General features: G+C 40.7%; 1 protein-coding gene across 1 annotated transcript in view; it reads right to left on the reverse strand.

Annotated features, from left to right (window-relative positions):
* hcn1 (hyperpolarization activated cyclic nucleotide-gated potassium channel 1) overlaps positions 1-24,739 on the reverse strand; it is a 94,621-nt gene that overhangs the window by 17,170 nt on the left and 52,712 nt on the right. The window contains exons 4-6 of the mRNA XM_086053718.1: positions 17,273-17,491; positions 10,894-11,040; positions 6,641-6,881 (exon numbers count right to left, since the gene is read on the reverse strand). Of these exons, the coding sequence (XP_085909844.1) occupies positions 6,641-6,881; positions 10,894-11,040; positions 17,273-17,491 (607 nt within the window). The remainder of the gene's footprint in view (positions 1-6,640; positions 6,882-10,893; positions 11,041-17,272; positions 17,492-24,739) is intronic.

The raw sequence follows: 24,739 nt of genomic DNA on the forward strand, positions 1-24,739 counted from the left end.
TAATAAAAGTATATTGCTAAACTTGAAGTACACTAAGGTTGCCTGTTGATGTTTGAGGAATTCAACTAAGATTATGGGGATGATCAAATAGCTTTATCCATAGCAAATTGAATGGCAAAAATTGAATTTTAAATTTTGACAGATATTTTTGGGGCATGTGTGGACCCCTAAAATGTGTAGTTTAAGCTGCATGCATTACACAGACATATTTTAAAAAAAATACAATTTGGACATTGGACAGCGACCATAGGGCATTTCCCTCACTCTGAGGGCTCACTGAATGCATCTACTGATGCAGTGTTACTTGGAATGGTTAACCAATTGAAAAAATTCATATTCAAAATACTTCAAATATCACGTATACACGTTTAAACTCAAGCACTGACAGTTTTCTGTTCATATTCTGGCACGAATGACAGTTTTATGACTAGGAATGTACTTATACTGTACAAGCTAAAGCAAATGGAATGTCTGTTTTTATTTATAAATGTGTGGAAAAAGTTAATTATGATAAATATAAACAGCTTAGCCATGCAGGTTTTCTCTGCTGTTGGACAAAGTGAAATGTATGTTTGACACGTGCATCAATACTCATTTACAGTTTGCCTGGTGAATAGTGACAAATGGTATGGACGCGCTGACACGTGGTATTGAGTCAGGAGATATGCTAATGCTAAGCCGTTCATTGCCTTCATATCGTATAGGCATGCCTAAAGACTAAAAAAGAGGCAGCTCAGTTGGTGCAATGCAGCGGTGTGATGCTTGACAGGACCCGACTGCATTGCATTAAGAGGCCATTAGCTATATAGCGGATGATAAATGGTCTCAGCGTTGCTCAAGTGACAGAGTTTATTTACACTCGACGTAAGCGTCTCCTTTTGTACCTTCACGTTGAAGGTTCATCTACATGCTAATGTGTCACGGACATTTAGTTAAAGGGACACCTGGGTGAGCTTAACATTGGCACTCATATAATAGGTTTGCATGTAAAAATGACATCAGTACTAAAGTGCCCCCCCCAAAATACTCCGTCGTGATTTAAGGTCTTTTTTTGTGATTAGATTTATGACAAATTGCCCCACCCCCTTTTGGGACGTGGCTTATGTTATGTTTTCGGTCTCAGTGGTCTACGTCAGGGAGGGAGCCAAGCGTGGTAGTATTGCTCGCTTTGTCAGTTCTGTTGTCTAAAACGGCGACCGATCGCCACCAAAATGCAAATGCACATTACTACTCTTGTTCAGCACAGTGTTGAGCTCCTAATGAGCTCCAAACTGTGGCAGGACTTTAACTTTCTGGACCTACACACCTGTGGTCTTAATTTAGCTGCAACTTGCTGTTCATAGTTGGTTACACTCTGCTATCATGCGGTTCCAACCAGACTTTTGTAAAAGGTGTACAGCACTGTACCTCTAAAGCTCTTATTCTGGTATTTCGCAACCACATTTCATGATAGCATAGCGGTTAGCATGGCTTCAATACCTTCTTCTGTTAATTACTTGTAGTCCTCATTTATTGATAACAATACTTGTCAGAAGTCTTTCTCATTTGCCGCCATGGAGGCAATGATTTGTAACTTAGAGTAGCAGCTCTGCACTGTGAAAGGACAGTGTTCAGTCATGTTAGCTATCCAGGTGAAGCTAGTAGCTTGCTGCTAACTACCTGACAGTGTGCACTTCTAGCTCGTACTTTTTCCAAATGAGCCCCAAATCAGGGGTTTTCTTTACAAATGGGGGATCGCTACATTTTTCTTTTTCTTTTTTGCCATTTTAGCCTGCACCATCTAATATGGGTGGAGCGTGGCATCATAATATTGATGATCAATTTCATTTCAAAGATTCACCATTTTTCATGCGTCAACAAGAAAAACGATGCACACTTGGCTTGTGCTAGTTTCCCGGCAATGCTCTGTGTTGATTCATTACTTCAACCCCTCTTTGTCTTCCATGTGTACATTAAGAATGTAAAACATTTCCTAAGATTTAAAGTTCAATTAGTTTCTGTTCAATAATGTAATCCAACCCTCTGACAAGCTTTAGCCAAGTTTTGTTCCTGCGTCTGACAGAAAGCAACCCTTCTTCTTTTGTCTCGATTCAATCTTTATTACTGGAGTGGTGCTGTGAACTTTGGCAGGAGCATGTCGTGAAAAGAGAGCAGGATGTGTGTGCCATGTTGGAGCAACACCCTCATGCTGGGGGTGTGAATGGTGCGAACGCTGGAATGAAACGGTGAGGTCGGATTTAACACATACCGTTTTCAAACAAGAGAATGCCATTATTTCTAAGATGTGAGGGTTGAGCGTTAAGGCATTAAACATTAGTCGTGTCATTTGAAAATTAACAAAGGGTGGCATTTTGTCAGAAGAAAACCAGAGCATGCGCCTCAGTGTAAAGAATATCACCTGATCTTCAAATCCAATTCAACATTGGAATTTTGGAAAGGAACAATTTACTGCCTCAAACTACATAATCAATAAGTAATAATTTAGGGTATACATTAAAAATAATCACTGACATTTAGGTTAAACATTCTTAATAATTTTATTTTTGTATGTTATTTTTGTTAATTGTAAATTGTGTATTTAGGTGAAATTAATTACATCAGAAATTAGGACTGGGTGATATGGTTGAAACGTGTATCACAATATAAGTAATTCATATCAGTTGACATAGATTTTTTTTTTTTTTTTTTTACACTTCAAACTTCAAAATAAGGACCCAGGGGGATAGGATACATTTGGGCAATTTCATTTTAAAATAAAACAACTATGAAAAAGTCAAATTCACTGGTCAATTTAAAGTAAAAATAAATATATTTTTAAACATAATGTGCTTATTAGGGCTGGGCAAATCACAATGTCCATATTTTCACATTAGTCTATTGATAATTATTGATGAGTTATATTTCTTTACATATTTGAAATAAGGGTGAAAAAAGATTCAGGAGAAAAAAAATAAATGAAACAGCTATCAAGAGGAAAAATACCATTCAAAATATCTGGTACTAAAACACGCTTTTGTGCTCCAAATTTCCTCTTAGGTGTTTGTTAATTGTGGCATAAATCTAACATCATACTGTAGTCTCTGCCTACAGCATGCAGAATGACGGGCTCGGGATTTTAAAAGTCAGGAACTTTTTAAAAAAATTTTTTATGGATATTATATTGAGTTCAAATTCGATTGATATTGATGGCTATATATATATATTGATATTGAATTATTTTCCAACTCTATACTCTGTGAGGATAAGCGGTTTGGACAATGGATGGATGGATGTATTTTTACAATATTAGTTGCCTTTGCAGTACGCCCAGGAGTGATTTCCCTTTTGGCCACGATGCCTCTGTGCTAGGCCCGTGCGTCATTGGCCATGGTCGCTTTGTGACCTACTGTCCTCCTCCATGTCCAGCTCATTAGCATGCTAATGGTGTCCTGTGGCTGCTTTTTGTTCCTCGCTCGTCCTCCTCCCTTGGCTTTCCGTCTCGAAGTACTACTTCTCGCCCTTGCTGCAGCGGGGCATAAATCATCAACGGAAAAAGAAAAAGAGAAAAAGAGGAAGGTGCCTGGCTTCATTCGGACAGCTGCTCCCGACCGACCGACCCGGGCTCGCTCATCCACACACACGCGGGTGGCATTACCAGCTGGGCGGCAGGGCAACAGCAGGTGGCTAGCTACAGGCATAGCGCAGCAAAAACAAGCCGTGCTCTTATTGTTTTTGACAAACACATATTCAAACCCCAATTCTGAAGAAGTTGGGATAAAAACAGAATGCAATGATTAGCAAGGGTTAGGCTTAGGCTTAGTGAAATAATTTTCAACTGATATTCAATTGGATACGTATATGCTACAAAGACAAGATTTAATGTTCAAACTGATAAACTGCTGTTTTTTGCAAATATTCACTCATTTTAAATTTCATGCCTGCAACACATTCTTCAAAGTTTTGACACCTTGCTGAAACTGCCTTGCTCAACAGTCTGTTGCCGGTAGATGGGGCTGGGTTGACTATATGTAAATCAATAACGGGGATATTTGCGTTTGGCCATGTTTATGCTGTATGTGAGAGCCTTCTTCAAACGTCCGAACGAAATATGGTGTAAAATCCTATACACCCATCATTGATCAGCAAGCTAAAAAAAAACGATAATAGATCATTGATCCAATTAGAAGCTGGACAAATCTATTTAAACAGCTTGTTTATTGACTGTACAAACAACCCTCGCTATTGGCAGGGATTGGGACCAGCCCAACCGACGACTAGCTAAAATCTGCCTATAATTGACGCCCGCTGAAATGCACTGGGGGAAAATAATAACAATTTAACCCTACAAATTCTCCCCAAAACACTGTTAAACATGTCACTGGAGTGCACACGATTCTGTTTGCTGTAATTCTATTTTGCGGATCCGATCACTGATGTCAATGATTCATTTGCAAATTCTGACATTACAACCGATCCCCGATTTTACATAAAATGCTGATCACATCGGTCGAAAGTCTAATTACTGCTGCTGTTACGGCACATTTCGTACGTTAAGTTCAGACTACCTTAGATGTACGCTCACACTCGTTTAAACCCTACACTTCATCCAAGCTGCGTATCCGGAGTATGATCACCGACGTCATATCCAGAGGATGATTCGTCTGAATGAGCTGTTCTGCCCTACATGTCCGCTCCATGCGGAACCTCAATGAAAAGCCCCGCAGCTCGGCACACTGACACATGAACAGACACTTTATGACAGCAACCCCCTTCGTTTTGAACACGCTGTAGCAAAGCAAAAAAGACAACCAAATTTCACTCTTTGATTCTCGCCTGCGAGACATGAACTGCTCCAAAGCGGAAGTATTCTTAGAATCCCCGCCTCTATAGTGCCTGTCGAACTCAGCATAAAATATGCAGGCTCGTCTTAAAATAGGAAACTTTGCCGTCAGACTGAGACGACACGGATTTAGTCAGAGTAAACAAGAGTCGGCTGGGTTGCAGCTGACATTTAAAACATTGATGGTATCCATACTGAGATGTGGAGAGAACGAAAAGAACAGCAGAGGGCTTCTGATTATCCACAGAATGAAAGTCCGATCCGCTTTCGTCAGTGCCAAGAGTGCGACAGGAACATATAGAGGGGGGAGGTGGAGGGTCTAGAGTTCACACAACGTGTATCTGTGTGCGAGCGTGGTGGTGATGGTAGGAGTGCGAGGGGGCGAGGGGGCGAGGGGGCGGTGGCAACCTCTGTGTCCTCGGGGATGCCTGATCCACGCCTTGGCTCCCTCCAGCGACCAGATGAACGCTTACATAACGGCAGAGGGGCTGACGAGCGGCCAATGCTGCCTAATGAGTATCTGCATTAATTTGACTTCAAGAGGCATCCAACGCACAGCCTCGGGCGCAACTCAGCGTGCGTCAGTATGTACACTAACTCTATAATGCCTGACTTTGGTGAGCAAGGCAATGCAGATATGATGTATGATTTCAAGTAGGAACTTTTAACAAAACAAAAATAGTATTACTATAGCATGAAATGTGACTTGAAGAAAAAAGTAGACGTGGCGAATAAATTAAAGTAAAGTAGCTATGAACCATTCAGAGGATGGAAAACTGACATCGGCCGACACCTTCTCGCTGGCTCTGTTTATGGAATCTGAACTCTGATGGGTTCAGATTGGTAAAAGACAAACAAATCAGACATTTCAATTGTTTGGCACTGGCCAGCAATCCTTAGTCTGAAGGCCCTGGGAAGTTTGGATTGATATGGCAACACATACAGTAGAAGCTGAAATCTGGTTGGACAATAGAAAATGAACCCACAGATGACGGGAAGCTGTGCAACCAAGACATACGATATGAAATGAAGAAAAAAGACTGAAATAAATGTATACAATTTCATATAAGTTTTAAATGCAGGTTAAGACAGCAGAAAAGGCTTCGAAGGCCCTCAGTGCACGCCACTCAATTCTATAGGTGTACGTAGTATGAATACACTAGTTTTACAAAATTGGTTGGTATTCTTGAGGCGAGCTATGTTTACTTGTTTTAAATCAAGTTTTCCTGTTTTATTGGCAGATAATGCAACTTAAAGTGGGAAAGTAAACCCAAACATATTTTTTTCATGAATATGTTTCCAGCAGGCCCACTAGTTGAAACACGGCATTCTGATGAATATTGCCTTTGTGCAATAAGAGTTAAGCAGCAAAAAATCCACCCCTTTTTAGCCATCTCAGGGGGCGGCCATTTTGTCACTTCTCAGGCAACGACCAATCACGGCTCAGTTTCAGAAAACAGGTCAGCCGTGATTGGTCGTTACCTGAGCCCTGAGTAGTTGTGATGTCATTTTCAGTCGACAAAAAGTGACAAAATGTCCACCCCCAGAGATGGCTAAAACAAGTGGATGAGCTCTTATTCCACAAACGCAATATTTATCAGAATGCTGTGTTTCACCAAGTGGGCCTGCTGGGAACATATTCTTGAAAAAAATATGTTTGGGTTGACTTTCACTTTAAATTAATACATTTCTCATTTTAGTGATGTTTTAGTGCTGTCAATTATTCTCAGTTTTCCGCTATTTGCGAGAGGGCTCGGTATACTGTAAATTTGAAATCCTTACAGGATTGTATACCCAGCTCGCATGATAGAAAGCTCTTACCTCCGAAGTAGGACCCGTCAGTCAGCTTCATCTCCTTGTTGAACTTGGTGATGACACTGGCGACGCCGTGCTGTATGAAGTACATCTTCTTGCCGACAGTGCCCTCGCGGATGATGTAGTCATTGGGCTGGAAGACCTCGAATTTCAGCTTGCTTAGCATCCCTGTCACAAAGTTGGGGTCGGCGTTTGCAAACAGCGGCATGGTGGCCACCAGCTTGCGGCAGTTAAAGTTGACAATTTCCTGGCGGGAAAAGAAAAACAGGGACATGCGACAAATTAGATCCTGGGAGAGATTGCGACGGAGGGAAAAATACTTGGAAAAGCACTTGGCGCTCCAGCTGCTATTATCAGGCGGCACAAAATGAACTGGACGCATATTGCCGCTTTATCCCTAAAACCTCTAAAGCACTGCTGAGGAAAACATTTTGGCACTGCTGTCAGATCTTGATGAGTTCTGCTCCATCCCGGCCACCCGGGCCCAGCTGGAGATTAGGTGTTTGCTTTCCTTTTACCCCCAACGGGGCACAGATTGAAAGCTGTTCAGCACGTGCCGTGTGGTTGACTCCCTCACCTCCCTTTTGCCACACTAGCGGCATAATGGGACATTAAGAAAGCTACGCAACCTCTGGGGCTAACTACACGAGGGCTAGCCGCATGCCGGGGGCGATGACCTCAATCATGGAGCAGAATTAACGAATCGGATAGTAAGCAGTTTTCATGCTTCAAGGAGGCCTCTTGGCGGTGAACAATCTTTGTATAAACAACACCTATTTAAAGATTTGTCACATGCCAAGGGAATTGAACAGTCACGATATCATGTTACATAATGCGCTAAACATATTATTCAAAGATTAGTATGCCACTCAGCGGAAGATATGGCGAGAAAAAAAAGTGCCTTTAGGCTTTGTACAATTTTGTACTGTATTTACCGTAATTTAACTCACTCCTCATTTTTACTTTTCACATCAACCCAGGTCAGAAGGAATCTTCTTAAATAGCTAGCAATCGAGCGCTGGTTGTCATCTATTGTTTTCCAGTGGCAGTGCACTGTCGCTCCATGCCGCTAACTTCAATTGACCGGCTTCAAAACAGATTAGTGCTTCCGGGTGAGCGGAAATATGAAACACAAATAATACACAGAAATGTATCATTACATTAACACTGCATTTTCTGATGCTTATTCATAATATTGGTGTCTTAGCGGTTTTGATGATTCCCAGGTTGTCACACTTGCCGGAGCCAGCAATGTTGGCTTTAATCTTGCGATAAAATGGCATGCCAGATTCTCCGCGTAGTCTGCTGAGTGGAGAGGATCCTCGCTCCCACTATGACCCCCATGCCCCCCCCCCCCCCCATCCCCATTCTCCGCACTCCTCCTTCCAAATTTGGCTGGGAAGGCGAGGCGGCGCCAACAACAGTCAGGTGGCCGTCAGCCAACGATCCCGACTCAGCTCTTGGATGTTACTGTGGGAAGTCTGGATTAAATGTGCTTCACCGGGGCAAGACAATCCTCGCCGCTAAAATTTCCTGCCAGGGATGTTCAAACTGGGCATGTCCGTAAAATCAAGTGTTTCGCAGTGAAATGATGATGTAAGTTCTGGTGTGACTCAGTTCGTCTTTACTCGCCAGTCCCTCGAGGCAGATTTTATTGTGTGATGCTGTCACCAGGCAGATTTTGCCTACTCTGCATAGTGGACAAAAAGCCTGTAAGGATTTTCCGCATTGTAGGTAATAATCATAAATCCCCTGCGCGTCCTTCCTCCGCCGCAAGTGTCTGCAGCATTCGACCCTGCGAGCGAGTGCGCTTAATGGGTCTGCATGGGAGAGAGTCACGAATGCCACGCTTGCATGGGTTTTATGGCGCTCCTCGCCCATATCTGCGGAGTGTAATTACTCATGTAATCCTGTGGATATGAGGAGTCGCAAAGTAGAAAACTGATCAATGGCTTCACCGTCAATTTCAATATGACTGAAGCGCACACGTATCGGATTATTATCGATCTTTGCCAGTGTTAAACTAAGACGAGTGCACTGTTGTTAACGTCAAATTTGTAAATTTTAATCATACATTGTCTGTTCTGAAGTGTTAATGTTCACACTGGATTAAAAATTGAAGCAATTCTGCAATGCTTTTAGGGAGAAGATTTGGGGCAAAATTAATCGGACAAAATGCGAAAGAAAATAAGATTTTTTCCACCAGAAATATATAAACTGCTGGCAAACTACGGCTTTGAAGGACCCCTGTAAATGGCCAAAATAACCCAGAAAGGGACAACTTCTCCGTGGCTTTTCAGGTATGGTATCTTGAGACTTTTTGTGGGTTTAAACAGACAAGACTATCGAATTTCATCTTCCTAAGTGAAATTAGTTTAAGGTACTGAATTTTTAATACCTTACAGAGGGGCACTATTGAGTGCATTTTTAGAGCTCAAGGCTCCAACTGCTACCAGAATAAAATTGTGTGTACAATGAACCTGTGGTTCGCTTTTCACTAATTCACCAAAAAGCTATTCCCTGAAAAACTCCCCTATTCAGTGTTTGTATGCTGGGAAGGTACAAATTGGCAAAGATGGGGGACTCGAGTCATATGACTTCACTGGAGTCAGACTCGAGTTGCTATTTTTAGGACTTGCGACTTGCTTGCCAAAAACACTGGAATGATTTGACTTGGGACTTGGTATCTAAGTGACTCGACTTGGAGCTCATGACTTGACAAGTCTTCCTGTTTACAGTTCTTAATTTGCATTTGAAGACAGTTTGCCTTTTTAGGAAGAAAAGCAGGAAAGAAAGAAAAAAGAGATTTTTTTTTCATTCATGCCAACCTGGCAACCTGGTCAGCGTCACTAGGTGTGATGTGGCAAAAAAAAACACCAACAGCGTTAGAGCAACTCCGAGGATGACTAATTGGAATTAACTGATTATTTTGTCCGTGACATTGACAAAAATACGAGGATGGAAAAACACGTAGTTTGCACCTCCCGGAATGAAGACATAACAACGACAATGTCTAACTTCATTTGTCATTATTGAAAAACCTACAGAGAGGTAACACAAATTAATCTTACAGTTTAGCTAGCGATACGAACAGTGATTTGGCACCAGTAAAAACTGAGATTTTGAACATTTAAGTGCAGCAAGTAACGTAACTAAGGATGTGATGCTTTGTGAAAACTGTTGGAACCGTTTGTTTAGTTTTGACTGTGCCGTTATTGTTCGCAGATGCAAAAGTTCCCCCGCCCTCTATTAAATAACGAGGTGAAGTGCAGTGCACTTCAAAAGTAGCTTTTATTCATCAAAACAGTAGACACCGGTGTCACCGGCATGTTGCTAGCATAGAGCACCATGGAGTCTATGCAGAGTACTTCTCTGGTCATCAGCCTATCCGCCATATTTGATGTGTCAGCGTCCCCCTAAACTAATGCACGTCAACTTCACTCCATTTCAAAATGACCTACAAAGTGCACAAAGTTAATGCCTTTCGTTCACCTGTTAACACACACCAATTAGATATGGGTAACAGGATGGAACCTGAAACAAAGTATGTAGTTTAGATAATCTGATGATTATACACATTTACACTCTCATTCAGCATATTTCAGTATTTATCACCATATTAACAGTGTGCCACTCATATCATATAATTTCATTTTCAGAGATGTAAGTGTTCATTACATTTTAGAGATAATGTACTTTTTGTAGGAGGACCAGTGAAAAAAAAAGTTTTTAAGGGTAACGTAAGATGTGTTTCAAATGGTATTGAAGTCTTAGGATCAGAGATAATGGTATCTTTATGGCTTAAACTACTAATATAGGCAATTATATTGCAGATATTTTTAGGGCAGGGTGTGCTATTAGCTAAGAGATTTTCGCTTGACCCTATCTCCAGTGAACAGTGGGGTAAACTCTATGAAAAATCCTCCGAAAAGCAATTTATTAGGCCTGAAAATAATGATGATGAATAAACAAAGTCATTTTAAGTAGTCATTTGCACCATGTGCTCGGCCCTTGCACCTCCATGTCTAACAGGGCCATGCAAAGAGTTGGGAGATGAGATGCGTTTATTTATATGGTTCAAACATAGTGGCAGTCGGACAAAATCTTGGGGATGAGTCCATAATTGGAAATGTGACCCTAAAATGTCTCTTTCAAAACAAAATCGCAGACTTTCTGTGTCTTTTGGGACTTTTTTGCAAGTGTAATTATGACAAGTATGCCTTCCAAATGTTTGTGTATTTCTGTAATATTTTTCTCACCTCTTTGAGCGGGTCATTGAGCTCGCTAAGGATATTGTCCTCATCGAAGATCTTGCCCTGGTAGCGGTGTTCATAGTAGTCGTGTATCTTTTGCCGCATGTCCGCCGGAAGCTTGTGGAAGGACATGTATTGCTCCACTTGTTTGTACTGCGGAAAGCAAAGACAGATGGACAAAAAGCAGACACATATGAGTTTCAGGTGATGCATTCGTTCTTCCATGGACAAATATCCCAATGATAAAGCTAATGACTGAATGAAAAGTTGGCATTGATTTAACTACAAAACACAAGTCGTGATCTCAGAGCGTTTTGATTGCTTAGTCGTATATGTGTGGGAGGGAGGGGGAATAAAAGGGGAAGTGGCGGTGAGGGGGAGCACAAACAAATTGCTCCCCGAGGCCACGTCAATCCAAGGTTGCATTTGCCATTATTTCAAGCAAGCATGAAGCTCAATGCTGATGGGCAGCAAAGCCATGATCTTAATGTGAAGTAGCGAGCTACATGCAACATCCAATTGACATATTCAGGTTACATTCCTGACTGTTCACATCCATGGCAAAAACAACAACAGAAAAATCATGTGAATTTCATTCCTTCATTTCCCTTCATTCATTTTGTCCGAGAAGTGAAGTCAAAGGCCGTTTGTGTTGCGGCTCATGTAACTCTCTTTCAATTCCCACAAAGTCTATTTATAGCATAGTCGTTGACATAGCTGATTTTAAATTCCGGCCACTGGTCGTGCAGTATGTTAACATGACTGACTTTCCTTTAGGTCATTGCTTACATAGTGGTTCAACTAATTAACTTGAAGGCCACTGGTAGTGTTGTAGTACACATAACAGACTTTGAATTCTGGTAGTCTAGTGGGTCACATAACGTACTTTCAATTCAGACCAAAAGATAATATGAGTTAGGTTGGGCATATAACTGGCTTTCAATTCCCGCCAAACACCTTTGGGCTTTTAAGGGTTCACTAAACCAACTTCCAGAACATGTCAACGGCCATTGATGGTAATTAAGTGGTTCACATAACTGACGTCCAATTCAGGCGATTGGAAGTGTAGTGGTAAACGTAACTGACTTAATATGCCATCAATTACTATTGGTTGTGCCTGGGTTCACAAAACGACTTTTCTTACCCACCAAATGTCATTGGGAGCATAGTTTGTCATGCAACTACCTTTAAATTACCATCAAAGCCCATTGGCAGTCTTGTGGTTACCATAATTGATTTTTTCGGGGTTCACAAAATTGTCTTGGAATCCTGGTAGTCTCGTGGGTTGCATAACTGGGTTTCATTCCACATCAGAAGCCATCTTAAATTTCAGGCCATTGTGGAGTTATTCACATGATCGTTTTCGAATCCTGCTAGTTTACTGACTTTCTATTCCTGCCATAGGCCGTTGGTAGTGTAGTGGTTAACATAACTGACTTTCACTTCACACCATAGGCCACTTTTGGCATCGCAGTTGACATAATTGACTGTCTATTCCCACCAAAGGCCTTTGGTAATGTCTTGGTTTACATTACCCACTTTCAGTTCAGGAAATTGGTGTCATAGGTGTACACATAATTGTCTTTGGATTATGGTCATGCTGTGGGTCCCATAACTGGCTTTCAACTCCCGCCAAAGGCCATCGATAGTGCAGTTGTTCACATAGGTGGTGAAACACAGGTAATGGGTATTAGCAAGCGTGACCCAAGCCTGGCCCACTACATGAAACTGGCACAGGATGCAGAGACTCACAAGGCGTCCCTCACTGTCACTGATTCCCCTCTCCCGGCTGCAGACATTTGATAAGAGCTCGGGTCATTGTGTATTGGTGGGGAGGGGGTGAATTTATTTGGAGCGTGTGGGACAAGTTGGAATGTGGCTCAGGCTGTTCATCTGGACTGGAATGGCCAAGCTGGGAAACAAGTCATGCTCGAAGAAGTGCTGTGCACGGCATTTTCAGTAGACAGCAAGAAGCAAAATGGCTGTCCCCTAAGATGGATAAAAATAGGTGGATTTTGCTGCTTAATTTATATTCCACAAAAACGAGATTAATCAGAATGTCATGTTTAGACTAGTAGGGTTTGCATAGAACATATTGTTTGGGGTTGAATTCTCGTTTAAGTATGTTCTCAATTCATGGTCGCCACACCCCCACTCAAGCATTTCGTAACCAGAGTGTGGCACATTTCATGGCAGACGTAAGTTTTCACACAAGCTAAAAACACATTTCCGGGTTTTAAACAGGTGGAAAAACATGCATCAAATTAAACTGCGCTAATAAGCTAACCACCAGATGGTGCTGGAACTGCACTAATGGAAAACAATTTGGGTTTTTAAACAGATTTGCTGCTATTAATATTGTGGAAATTTCAATATCGCGATATCACGATATTGCCGATATTGTGACATCCCTAGTACATACCTTATCCCTTTGCATGCGAAATATGTCTTTGTCTGGGACATCCCTACAGCGTAAAAATCTCTGACTGAAATCTGTGCCACCATACACTTAAAGCTACAATCCGGAAGTGGAAGTCTTTCATTGTCCTTCTAAAATAATATCGCATTATTTTGCAATAAGGATTTTATTGCAAAATAACGCAATAAAAACTGAAAACTTATTGCGTTGTAATGCAAACATTTTGCAATAAAACAAAATAGTATCGCATTATAACGCAATCTTAAATATTCTCGTGATGTCCCCTGGCCGGCTTTGTAGACTGGTGACCGACAGCGGTTGTGTTGTCAGCTAAATGCTGTCTTGGTTAAACAGTTGTAAACAATTCAATCTACTCACGAAGATCTGGGAGATAGAGTGAAGGATGGTGACTAGCACTTTGCTAATAGGTGTCCAAAAAGATGCCTTACAAAAAAAGAAAAAAAAACAATAGGTATGATCATCCTCTGCAGCTCCACGGTGGGGAAATGTTGGGGAAAAGGATGATGACTGGTATTTAGCTATCGCTAACAGGTGCCCCAAAAGATGCCTTAAATTAATCCCCTATGGTTACACATTGGGAAATAGCTTTGAGAAATACAGCTAAATTAATACTGACCAACTTTTCATGTACGTGTGCTGATCGACACAATGAGAAAATCATACCCCGCTGATACACACTGCCATGTTAACAATGTAAAGCGAGGCCTTCACAGCCCCTTTAAAACTGTCAGAGCCCAGAAAGAGATGCCAGGAGGTTGAAGTGGGAAGTGGATGAAGCAGATTTACTGTAGAACAGATGTACTGTACAACCAGAGATGAGTAAAAGGCATGTCACTAATTCAGTGACTTTCAATGTTTGCTGTGGGCGAACTGCTGTCATTAATATTCACTAGAATGCACTGTGCCACTGATGTGTGAAGCAATGAGCAAATTATGGAAGTTACAATGACTGTATGGACAAAAATAGGCAGCAGTTCTCCATTTCTATACTGGCATTAGCTTGGACGTTATGATCCCAATGTTTTAATGTAAGAGACACAAAGTGTGAACATCCTGCAATGTATGTTACAGAATATTGCTAGAGATGACCAAGGGAAAGGTTGGATTTTAAAATTTCCCAAAGAAATAATTGGTAATTTGGGCATTATATTATTATCCAACCATTCATTTTCTGTACTACTTATCCTCACTAAGGTCAAGGGTGTGCCGGAGCCTATCCCAGCTGATTTGGCAAAAAAGCGCGATGAACCTCAAGATGATTCATTGCACTGCACCACCCGTGTGCACAGGTACGCAAATGCGCGTCATAACGCAATTATGTATATATATCCACCCATTATCCAAAGCGTTTATATTAGCAGGACAGCTTTGGACAGTGTTTACATTAATGTACTGTGGTGTATGTGAGGTCAATTTCCAGGTTTTACATGATCTGTGAAAGGGTCAATTCATTTTTTTTCCATTGTTATTCAATCATAATCTCAAATCCATACACAACAATAATCCTTGCATGACAGTGCTACGGATATATTGACATTGAACGGTGTTATGTTATAAGGGGTTGCCGGGGTTATCTGATTGTTGCGTGCGAGCACAACGCACATCCGGAACATCCACGTGTTCTGGGAATTGACAGATGGTAGCTTGGCTGGATTGCTACATAATCACTATCTATGCACATAAAAATAAGATAAATATATACATTAAGTCATCATGAGTGAAGTGGAAGAGATGAATAACATTTATATAGCAGCTCTATCTATCTATCTATCTATCTATCTATCTATCTATCTAGCCAACCACCCATCCATCCAATGATCCATCCATATATCCAGGCGCCGGTTACATAGAACTCATTTATTAAAGTCTGAAATGAGCTGAATTTTGATGGGGTGGGAAATGAATAATACTTTAAGAGCATCTCAGCTCTAATTAGCATTAGCTTTATGGAGCTAATGTGATTATGTGCATCAAAGGGGGCCATTAGGGATTAACGCTAAGTTACGTTGAGTCAATAAACAGGATATGAGTGAAAGCTCTCGTCAAATCGTACAATTCCAGAAAGTTGTCGGAAAAATATGTTTATGTCCTTGATTTGAGTCACGCAATATCTCGCCAAATCTCAAGTAACGACATGCCTCAAACTAACAAGGTTTTTGTTGGTGTCCTAAAACCTTATCACCAAGCATCAAAACATTTACAGTGGTGCGCATTTTCCTTTTTTTGTTTTAGGGCATGATTTACTCAAGTTTTGCTTGTGCAAAAATAAGCGCAAATAGATGTGCACGCTGATCTACTTACTGGGTGTACTCAGAATTGTGTCTGCCAAATGCGCAAGACTGCCACGCCGTTTACCTTGCGCATTCAAGTTTAAGCATATGTAAATAGATTAATTTAACACATATTTATCAAACCTGAGATGAGTTGTGATATCTGATTTGGGGTGTTTAAATGTCACGTGTCAGGCATATGCAAACGGCACCGCTGTGCATAACTGACGTGGAGATATACCCTCGTCAAGAACAGATCTTTCTGCTTTTGTCAACATGTTTTAAATGCATCCATCTATCCATTTTTTGTACGGCTTCTATAAACAAACAAAAAATCTTGCGACATAACGTCAGTTGAGCAATGCAATTTTGGAATTTCTGAATTATCCCTGGACTGAATGGGAGCCAGTCACAAGCTATATAATTTATGATGAAACTCCTTTCAATTCTGCATTTTCGTGTGTCTGGGTCATTTCAGGACACTGTGACAATTGGTGCTGACCTCTCCTAGAGCAGTTTTTCGTATGTGATGTTCCAAGTTTGAAATTAAGTGTTACGCAAGAATGGGGAGATAAATCCAATTCCCACGCACTTGGGGCGAGTTAAATCAAACAAACATGGCATTTATGCGATTGCTGGCTTTCCCAAAATGATTGAAGCAATCAGTTTCTCTATTCTTACTCAGTAATATGTTTGTCTCTTTCACTAATACTTCCAATTCCATCATTTTAACCTTCATTTTGTGCTTGCAGTGCTCTCACAAATGTTCCATGGTGAAAACCATCAGAACTATCAAAAACAGAGCAAAAAAAAAAGCAAGCAATTTCCACCTTTCCTGAACACTAGAAGTATGAGAGCAGTCATTTTGACTGTTTTCCAATTTTGATGTGTTATTACTCTGGGTATAGAGATATAAGATGCTCCTGGCCTCTTGATTTTTGCTAATTATGCATATATATTTCATTATCATGGTGCAATTATATGTTATTAAACAATATAAAAATAGTTTTTACTCCTTTAACTACGGCATCCCAGTCAATTTGACGGTTGGCACGTTGCGCTGGGACGGTGCCGCAAGGTTTCTATAGCAACCAGGGATTGTACTGAGAAACGCTACTGGTCACCATGATCGATTAAAAAAAAAATCTTATTGAGACGTTACATCTGCTTCAAAAAACTGCCGAGTCTGAGGATGAATTGCCCGACTGACACACAGGAGGAGAAAGAGCAGCTTTGCCGCTTGTTTGTAAAATGGGCTATAGATGTGATAGTCATGACGGTGTGGCTAGTGAATGCCAGTCAGTTGAAGTAAATAAAATAATGAGCTTATGTGGTGGTTGTTGACATAATCCCCCCATGGAAAAAACGAGTCCCGGGGTGCCAGCCAATGTCAATTATTTTGACCCCCCCAAAAAAAAAATTCAAATAACTTATTTTGTTAATTTATCTATGCCAACCACATATAGCAACAGGCAAAACAAAGAAATGCTCTTCTACTAAATGACTGAAGGTACATAATTAACCTGTATATATACTTTTTATAAATCGTTTTGCTAAGCGGTGTGCCGTGGATTTTTTTCCGATATAAAATATGTGCCTTGGCTCAAGTTTGAGAAATATTGCTCTAAAACATAACCCTCACGACAATTTGAACCTGGTACGATTTCCCACTTACCTTCTCTTGGTACTGCCGTCGCGAGGAGTCCAGCGACTGGATGAGCGCGGTGGCGTGGCCCACAAACATGGCGTAGCACGTGGCGCCCACGATCATGCTCAGCATGGTAATCCACAGGTCCGACATGCTCACCGGTGCCCGGGCGCCGTAGCCGATGCACAGCATGTGGCTCATGGCTTTAAAGAGGGCGTACGAGTACTGCTTGCCCCAGGACACGTTCTGGCAGGACGTAGAGAGAGAGAGAAGGACGAGGTGGAGGCGAAGTTATTGCAAGGCCGGGCTTGTCATTGATGGATCACTGAACTTCCAAACATAAAACACACTCTCCATCCGCCTCACAGCCTCTCCATGCCCTTTACTACAACTGCTCCTGCTTCTTTCTACCTGCTTTCATTCTTTCCCCCTTTGCTAAGGGGTGAAAAACAGTTCACGTCGGCGGTGCTAAAAAAGAACAACTTGCATTATTTACACATTTGAGGCATCTTTTTTCCTTAGAGAAGCAGGAGAGAGCTTTCTCTTACCCTTTTTTTTAATGCACACTCATTCTAAAAAATGGCCGGCGGATTCAAAGCACCTTTATGAGAGCTCAGTTCAGCGCGCAACAAACATTGCACATTTTGCTATTTCTTCGACTTTTCCTCGGGCACTTAAAAAAAAAAAAAGGATCACAGTCACGCATAACACCAATCATGCGGGATATCTATCTTACCTCAAAAGAACTCAGTTCGGCATCAAAGTGTTAAGTTCTTTTTCTTAATTAACTTTTTTCTTTTCTTTGTATTGTCTGCCACGTAATAGAAACAAGTGAGGATAAGCAGTTTGGATAATGAATGGAAGGATGACATGCATTTTTATTTTGTCATGCACTTCATTTTGTTTATTAGAATTTTTTGGGACACCTAATTAAATAAAAATGCATCATTTTTTTCAAGTTGCACATTATTCTTGGGTCATTCCCCCGGCATTTAATCCCCCCCAAAATTGACCACATATGCAAGAAGACATTTAAGATTTCACTGCAAGTGGCAGGATTAAATCTCGATGAGTGTTTCGCTTTTTTGTTGTTTTTTTTGCAACATTTACTTCTGTTTACACTTCTGTAACAACAGATAATACATATACTGCATTTAACCATTTTGAAAAGTTTTGACTTGTGTTTTATTGTATTTAGATTTGAATATTTGGTGGCACGACTGTTAAATTTGCCGGTATAGTTAATTCAAGTTTTCGGATAGCAAAGACATCTTAGTAAATTTTTTTAGATCAAAGTTCAGCAATGAATAAATGATCTCATTAAATTTGGGCTTTGCTTATTCACAGTTTTTTTCATCAATACCATCGTGCGTGATGTCAACAAATTTCAAAAGACCCAAGATGAATCCGCATCAAAGAAATCATTTTGTAAATTTGTCTTTCTTTGCAAAACTGATCAGCGTAGTACCTTTAACAATATCTGTTCATGGACGCTATTGATTTACCACGCGCATGTTAAAAGACAGATCCTTTTTAGATTTTATTTAAAAAAATAATAAATAGAGATTCCAACTTTGATTTAAAAAATAGATACATTATTATTGTGCAACATATGATTTATGATTTAAATTACAACTAAACAGAAAAAATGTTATTCTTATAAGATTATGACATCTCAAAAACATGACTTCATTCTCATATGTCAGATGACCTCTCGAAAACAAAATAAATCACACTTTCTTAAGATTACAATTATTTAATTTAAGATGTGTCTGTGACTAATAAGGGGTTTATATAAAGGCAGTTTGTCTCTGGATGCAACTTTTAATTGGTCAATTGTTTTTGTTGTGTGTTTACTAATAACCAGAGGTGGGCATTTTACTTAATTTTGATGGTTAGGCATTCGGCATTTTTCGTGACGAACTGAATTGTAATCGTCAATCTGTGAGTCAGTCCGTCATTTAAATCCGTCAGTTACTCCGTCAGAAGTCCGTTGGTCCGTCACTCGGTCTCCCCAAAACAACGACAGGAAAAACGGTCCGTCAGTGACATACACAGTTAGCGACAATTACATTGACGGATTAAAACCCACTTCCATTATTCGTCAGTCCGTCTATTTTAAAAGGCGTCCCGTCACCCGTCAATGGTCAGCAAAACGGACTGGTCCGTCAGTCTGGCGGAATGCCCACCTCTCCTAATAACTGTTAGCTTCATTTAGCTCATGAAAGCAGAATTCAGCGAGCACCAAAGGATGAACTCTCAGGCAAAGGACTTGAATTTGATAATTTGATAGAGGTTACCATAAAATAATCAACTCTAGTGAGTATGCACTTAGACATTGAGGCTTTTGTCACGGGACACCTCGTTCTTATGAAATGCCATGTGCATTTTAACAGGATGACCGTCATTTCTCTCTGGCGCCAAAAATAGCATATAATAGTCACTCAGTTATTCGCAGTGATGTGTCCAGCTGTGTGCCTCATTTTTCATGGCCTTGTTGACTTGCCATCAATCAGACTAAAGCTGAGCAAACACGGTGAGCCCACATGGTGCGATAAGAGGCCAAATAATGGCGGGACAGCAGTGGTGCAAAGAATGCATGTAAAATGATCGTTTAAAGACGGCACACGGTTGTGGTGAGGACCTATGACATACTGTATTTCCTCGGATAGAGACCAAACACCAATTGTCATGGCCAAAATCAACACCTCCCTCAAATAGATACCTCACTTTTCCTTGTCAGGAAAAAAGTGTAGTGAATGTGAACACCTAGTTAAATAGATGTGGGCACATACATACATACATATACATATATCCATCCATCCATTATCCATTCCGCTCATCGCGGGGTGTGCTGGAGCCTATCCCAGCAGTCTTCGGGCAGTATGCGGGGGACACCCCAAATTGGTTGCCAGCCAATCCACATGTATACATACATACGTATATATATATACATACGTATATATATATATATATATATATATATATATATATATATATATATACATACATACATGTATACATACATACATACATGTATACATAAATCTGGAGCTAGCCCGGTCCCTAGCCCCCCAAGAATAGTGAGTGTCTGATTCTCATTACATTTGCCACCCTGGTGGTTTCTTTGGCTAAGATACTTCATATTTGTCCAAAGTCATGCTAAACAATAAACATATTTTTCTTCCATGTATGTACTATAAACACTGAATTTTCCATTCTGCACAAAGGCCGGAACACAAAAGGCAGCCGACCATGACGTTGGAACAAATGGCATTTGAGAGGTCATGAGGTGTCATTCGCACACGTTAGCTGAATGTTTGTGTTAGCAAAATTTGCATGACTGGAGAAGCAGGGAAAGATCATATACATGTTTTGGGGGTTTTTTGCCACTCTTGAGCTGACTCACAGCACAATTTCGCCTCTTTGTCGTGCGGATGGAGAAGAGCTGTGTCGGCACCATGTTGTGCATTGTCATCGCTTTGTCATACATTTGTGTTTGCACCGCGGGTCACATATGGGCCCCATGGGAATTGCACTGCGTTGAATTGTTGTGATCTGTTTTATTGTTCATATCCAGATAGGTTACTATATTGGCGTAGATTTCTATATAAGACTCAAAGATGAGACAGTGCAGATGATATTAATAACTACAGAATGCAATTTCTGTAGAATTTGCACGTAAATTCTGAAGACCTGATGAATGAAATGAAATGTAGGAAACCTGAATTATTTTAACAATAAAGTCAAATTCTAAAAAACTGTGTGATCAAAGAGAAGTTTACATCCCGCCTTGTATTACAGCATTATTTCTGATGAGAATTGCTCAAATGCAAACGTGCATAGCAAATTTCATGAATGAGCTGCACATTTTAAAGTTGGAACTGTTTTATTCTGTTGAGAAATGTAGAAGGAGGTGAATGAAGGACTTAAAGGATTTGGATTTTATATGAGTAGTATCATGTGTTTTAGTGCCATCTGTTAGTGCTATTTGCCCAAAAAAAATACACTGAGTGAGGATACTGCTACATTATCTTAGCCATGCGATTTTATCCTGCTTGTAAAATGAATGCTTGCTTATGCTTATTTTACCAACTTTATGTGAAAAAAAAAAGTTGACCTGGATCTTCTGTGACTGGTTTGGTACATTTGAGTTCATCTGTTTGTGCTGTCTTTGACAAGAAGGAGCACTAATTGGGGATGTATTCTGCCATGTTAGCCTTTCACGCTAGCCGCTAGCTAGAAGGCTTGATAGGACTCTCAGGCTGAGGCAACTTTGTGCGAACAAAGGATCTTGAGTCGACTCTTTTGTGACTGGTGTCCGCACGTTCCAGTCCCGCAATAAGTGAATAAGTCGACTGTTTGCTACGTTAGCTTGCAAGTAAAACACATATAAACCAAATTAACTACACAAAACAAATACATGAGCTTATTTCACTGACTTTTTGCGAACAAAGGACTTTAACTTATTCACTACCAGACATTTTTCAGACCGTCTTTTACTCTAACATTTGAAAAAATATATGAATAAGTTCCTGGGATTGAATGTCTGGACTGGCAAAAGACATACAATTTCCAAAATGTGAGTCGAACAGTCTTTTCATGTTGAAATGGTTCAACACTCACACACTCACACACACACCCCCACACACACCCCCACACACACACACACATTTTCTGACAGTGTTCCAGCCATACACGAGCCAGAAAAACAAATGCAGTTATTATTTTTCACACCACTGCTCTTAACTAACCTGATTTATATTCCTTTTTTCCACCCCCTTTCGTGACTCACGACCAGCCCTGCTTCATGACAAGGCCAATCATACACTTTGTACATATTGATTTTGTTTCAGTAGTCAAACGGCATGATATTTTCCATCTGTGAATCATCGGGAAGAATTGCAGAGATTGAAAGAATCTCTCGTCACGTAATGCTCGGTCATCCGTGTGTGTGTGTGTGTGTGTGTGTGTGTATGGAAGGGGGGGTGTGACTCATCGGTGTATTAACACATCTCCAAAACACAGCTTCCGCTAGAAGTGGGGCTCCTAACAAATGAGGTGAACGCAGCAAATGTATTCAAGCGGCTTGTTCTAATTAAACACCACATGCATGCTGCCAAATAAGCAACATAGTTGAATATTCATTCGGCAGCTCAGCCTTTGCTTAAAAAAAAAAAAAAGTGGAGGGCTGACTTCATTACCATACAAAAATCACATCCCCAATCACTGTGAAACTGTTGCAGTGATCCATTTGAACCATTATGGAGTTACACGTACGTTTTCCATTCAAAACTTCACATTGAGGTATTGAAATTTTAATTTTAAAGGACGATTACCATTTCAGTAGACTCTGGCACCACAATGTGTGCACCCATGTTTATGTTCAACTCAGCTTCGGTTCACCATGAGTCTACCTTTTGAACTTCAAACTTCAGTTTTACTTCACATAAGTCAAATTTTACCACTGATATTGTTTATCATGCACCATTTTTGTGCCTCTGACAAATTATGAACACCCCTAAGCCCCAGAGAAGCTCTGACATGATGAAAACTATTTACTGACCAGTGTCATTTTTTACTACAACTGCGGTGAAGAAAAGAAGCATCACAAATAAACACAGAGAAGAAAATAATAATGGATTTTCTTTCCAACTGCAAATGTGTGTGCATTTGGGGGGGGGATTCTCAAACTGGTAAAATATTGTTTCGTTTGTAACTACCACATCTCACTTCTCAGAAAACAAGCTTCGCACCATTTTCTGTTCTCCCTGAATGAGCGGAGGGCAGATAGTGAACAGTAACTTGACTTCTGCTGAAAAGTGGCCGTTAAATGTGCCAGACCAGCAGGCACGTGACTGCAATGAGTGCATGAGAATTTTTTTTTTACAAAAAGACAACTAGGAGAATAGGAGGTTGAAGTCTTCTGCCTACAGCTGTAAAACGCTTCTCTGAAATGTGATCATTTTAGATAATAGGGCCACATATCACTACCACAAAACTGCATAAGAATAAAGCCCTGCCCCCAAAATACACATCCCCGCTTGTTAGCTCGTGTTGGCCTACAAAAGAACAATATTTGACTCCAAAGTACTTTGAATGTCTGAATTCAAATGCCAGCTTTCATCATTTCCAAGTTATTATACATAAACTCTCCCTTTATGTTTCAGCATTAGCATACATAACAGTTCTACTGACTCAGTCATATAACTCCCTAAAATTCAGCAAGCTGTCACATGTATGGCTAAATAAAAAAAACTGATGCGCAATATTCATTTGTCCAATTATGTAATCAAATGAAAAAAAAACAAGCTGTTCTAACCAACTGCACAGAAGGAAGGGAGGACTTTGAACCCATGAGGGAGGAAATGGACAGCTTTGCGGTTCCAGACGCTGATGTTAACTGTCTTTTGGGATGTTCAGCGAATTCTCTCAGATTTCTTCCAACATCTCATTTACTGACATTATTTGGCTTCGGATGGTCCGTGATGAGGAGGATCTTCTGCAGTGTGTTTCCCACTGCCGCCGTCGCTACATTCTTTGATCAGCAGAAAAAGTTACTCAAACTGCAGAACAGAAATAAGGATCATTCCGCCATCAACTTTCAACACAGTTATCGTGATGGTAAAAAGATGCATCATCCAAAGATGCTCGTATCCATATCATGGACATGTTTAACAGCTTGAAGGCCCTTGGTGGAAATAATGCCCTTTCCCAAACACACGCGGGCGTTTTAATCAGCCCAGATGAATAAAACACCACAACCCAACTACAGCTGGCACATCACTTCTTGGCATCACTTTGACTTGCAGGACTTTGGTCTAAAAAAAGAACAACGATACCCCGGTGTTTTGAACCTACAACCGCAATGTGCTAACAAAGTTTTGGACAAGGGGAAAACAAGCGTCCTTAACTGTTCACAGTCATGGCAAAAGGCCCAATCACACTCTCACCTGACAGCAGCATTATCTTATCTGCTGATTAAGTCAATGCGGCCGCTTGGGCGTAAGAAGCTACTCTAAGGCCATTAGTCAAGCTGATAACACCCCTCCAGGCCCACTCGCCACTATCGCCAGTCCTTGCTGGCCGGGACTCTCCTTAGTGCTGGACACGATGAATCCAGGCAACAGGACCGACGGCGAAATTTGATGGACTGCAAGTCACGTTCTAGCTCCTTACGGTCAATCAGCCAATCACATACAAATTTAGCATTGCGGTGCCGATTGTGGTAGCTCCCTTGTAGCTTACTTTAATATGATACAATACGTAAGTGTAGACTGTGTTATTAATAACAGCAATTGCAGCAACCAGTCATTTGCAGACAGTGCAGTTCCACTCCATTCCTATTGTTGGTGGTATCAAATGCAATACAGATTAGGAATGAGCCTTGAACTACATTTCCTTAAACAACTCGACAAGATCTGGGAAATGTAACACCGGTTTCTTATTGCAATTGCATGAAGATAAATTAATCAACAATCAATGCAACACAAA

Source organism: Filicampus tigris, chromosome 15 (assembly GCF_054856515.1).
Source record: "Filicampus tigris isolate MCC_2025a chromosome 15, RoL_Ftig_1.0, whole genome shotgun sequence".
Classification (NCBI taxonomy): Eukaryota; Metazoa; Chordata; class Actinopteri; order Syngnathiformes; family Syngnathidae; genus Filicampus; species Filicampus tigris.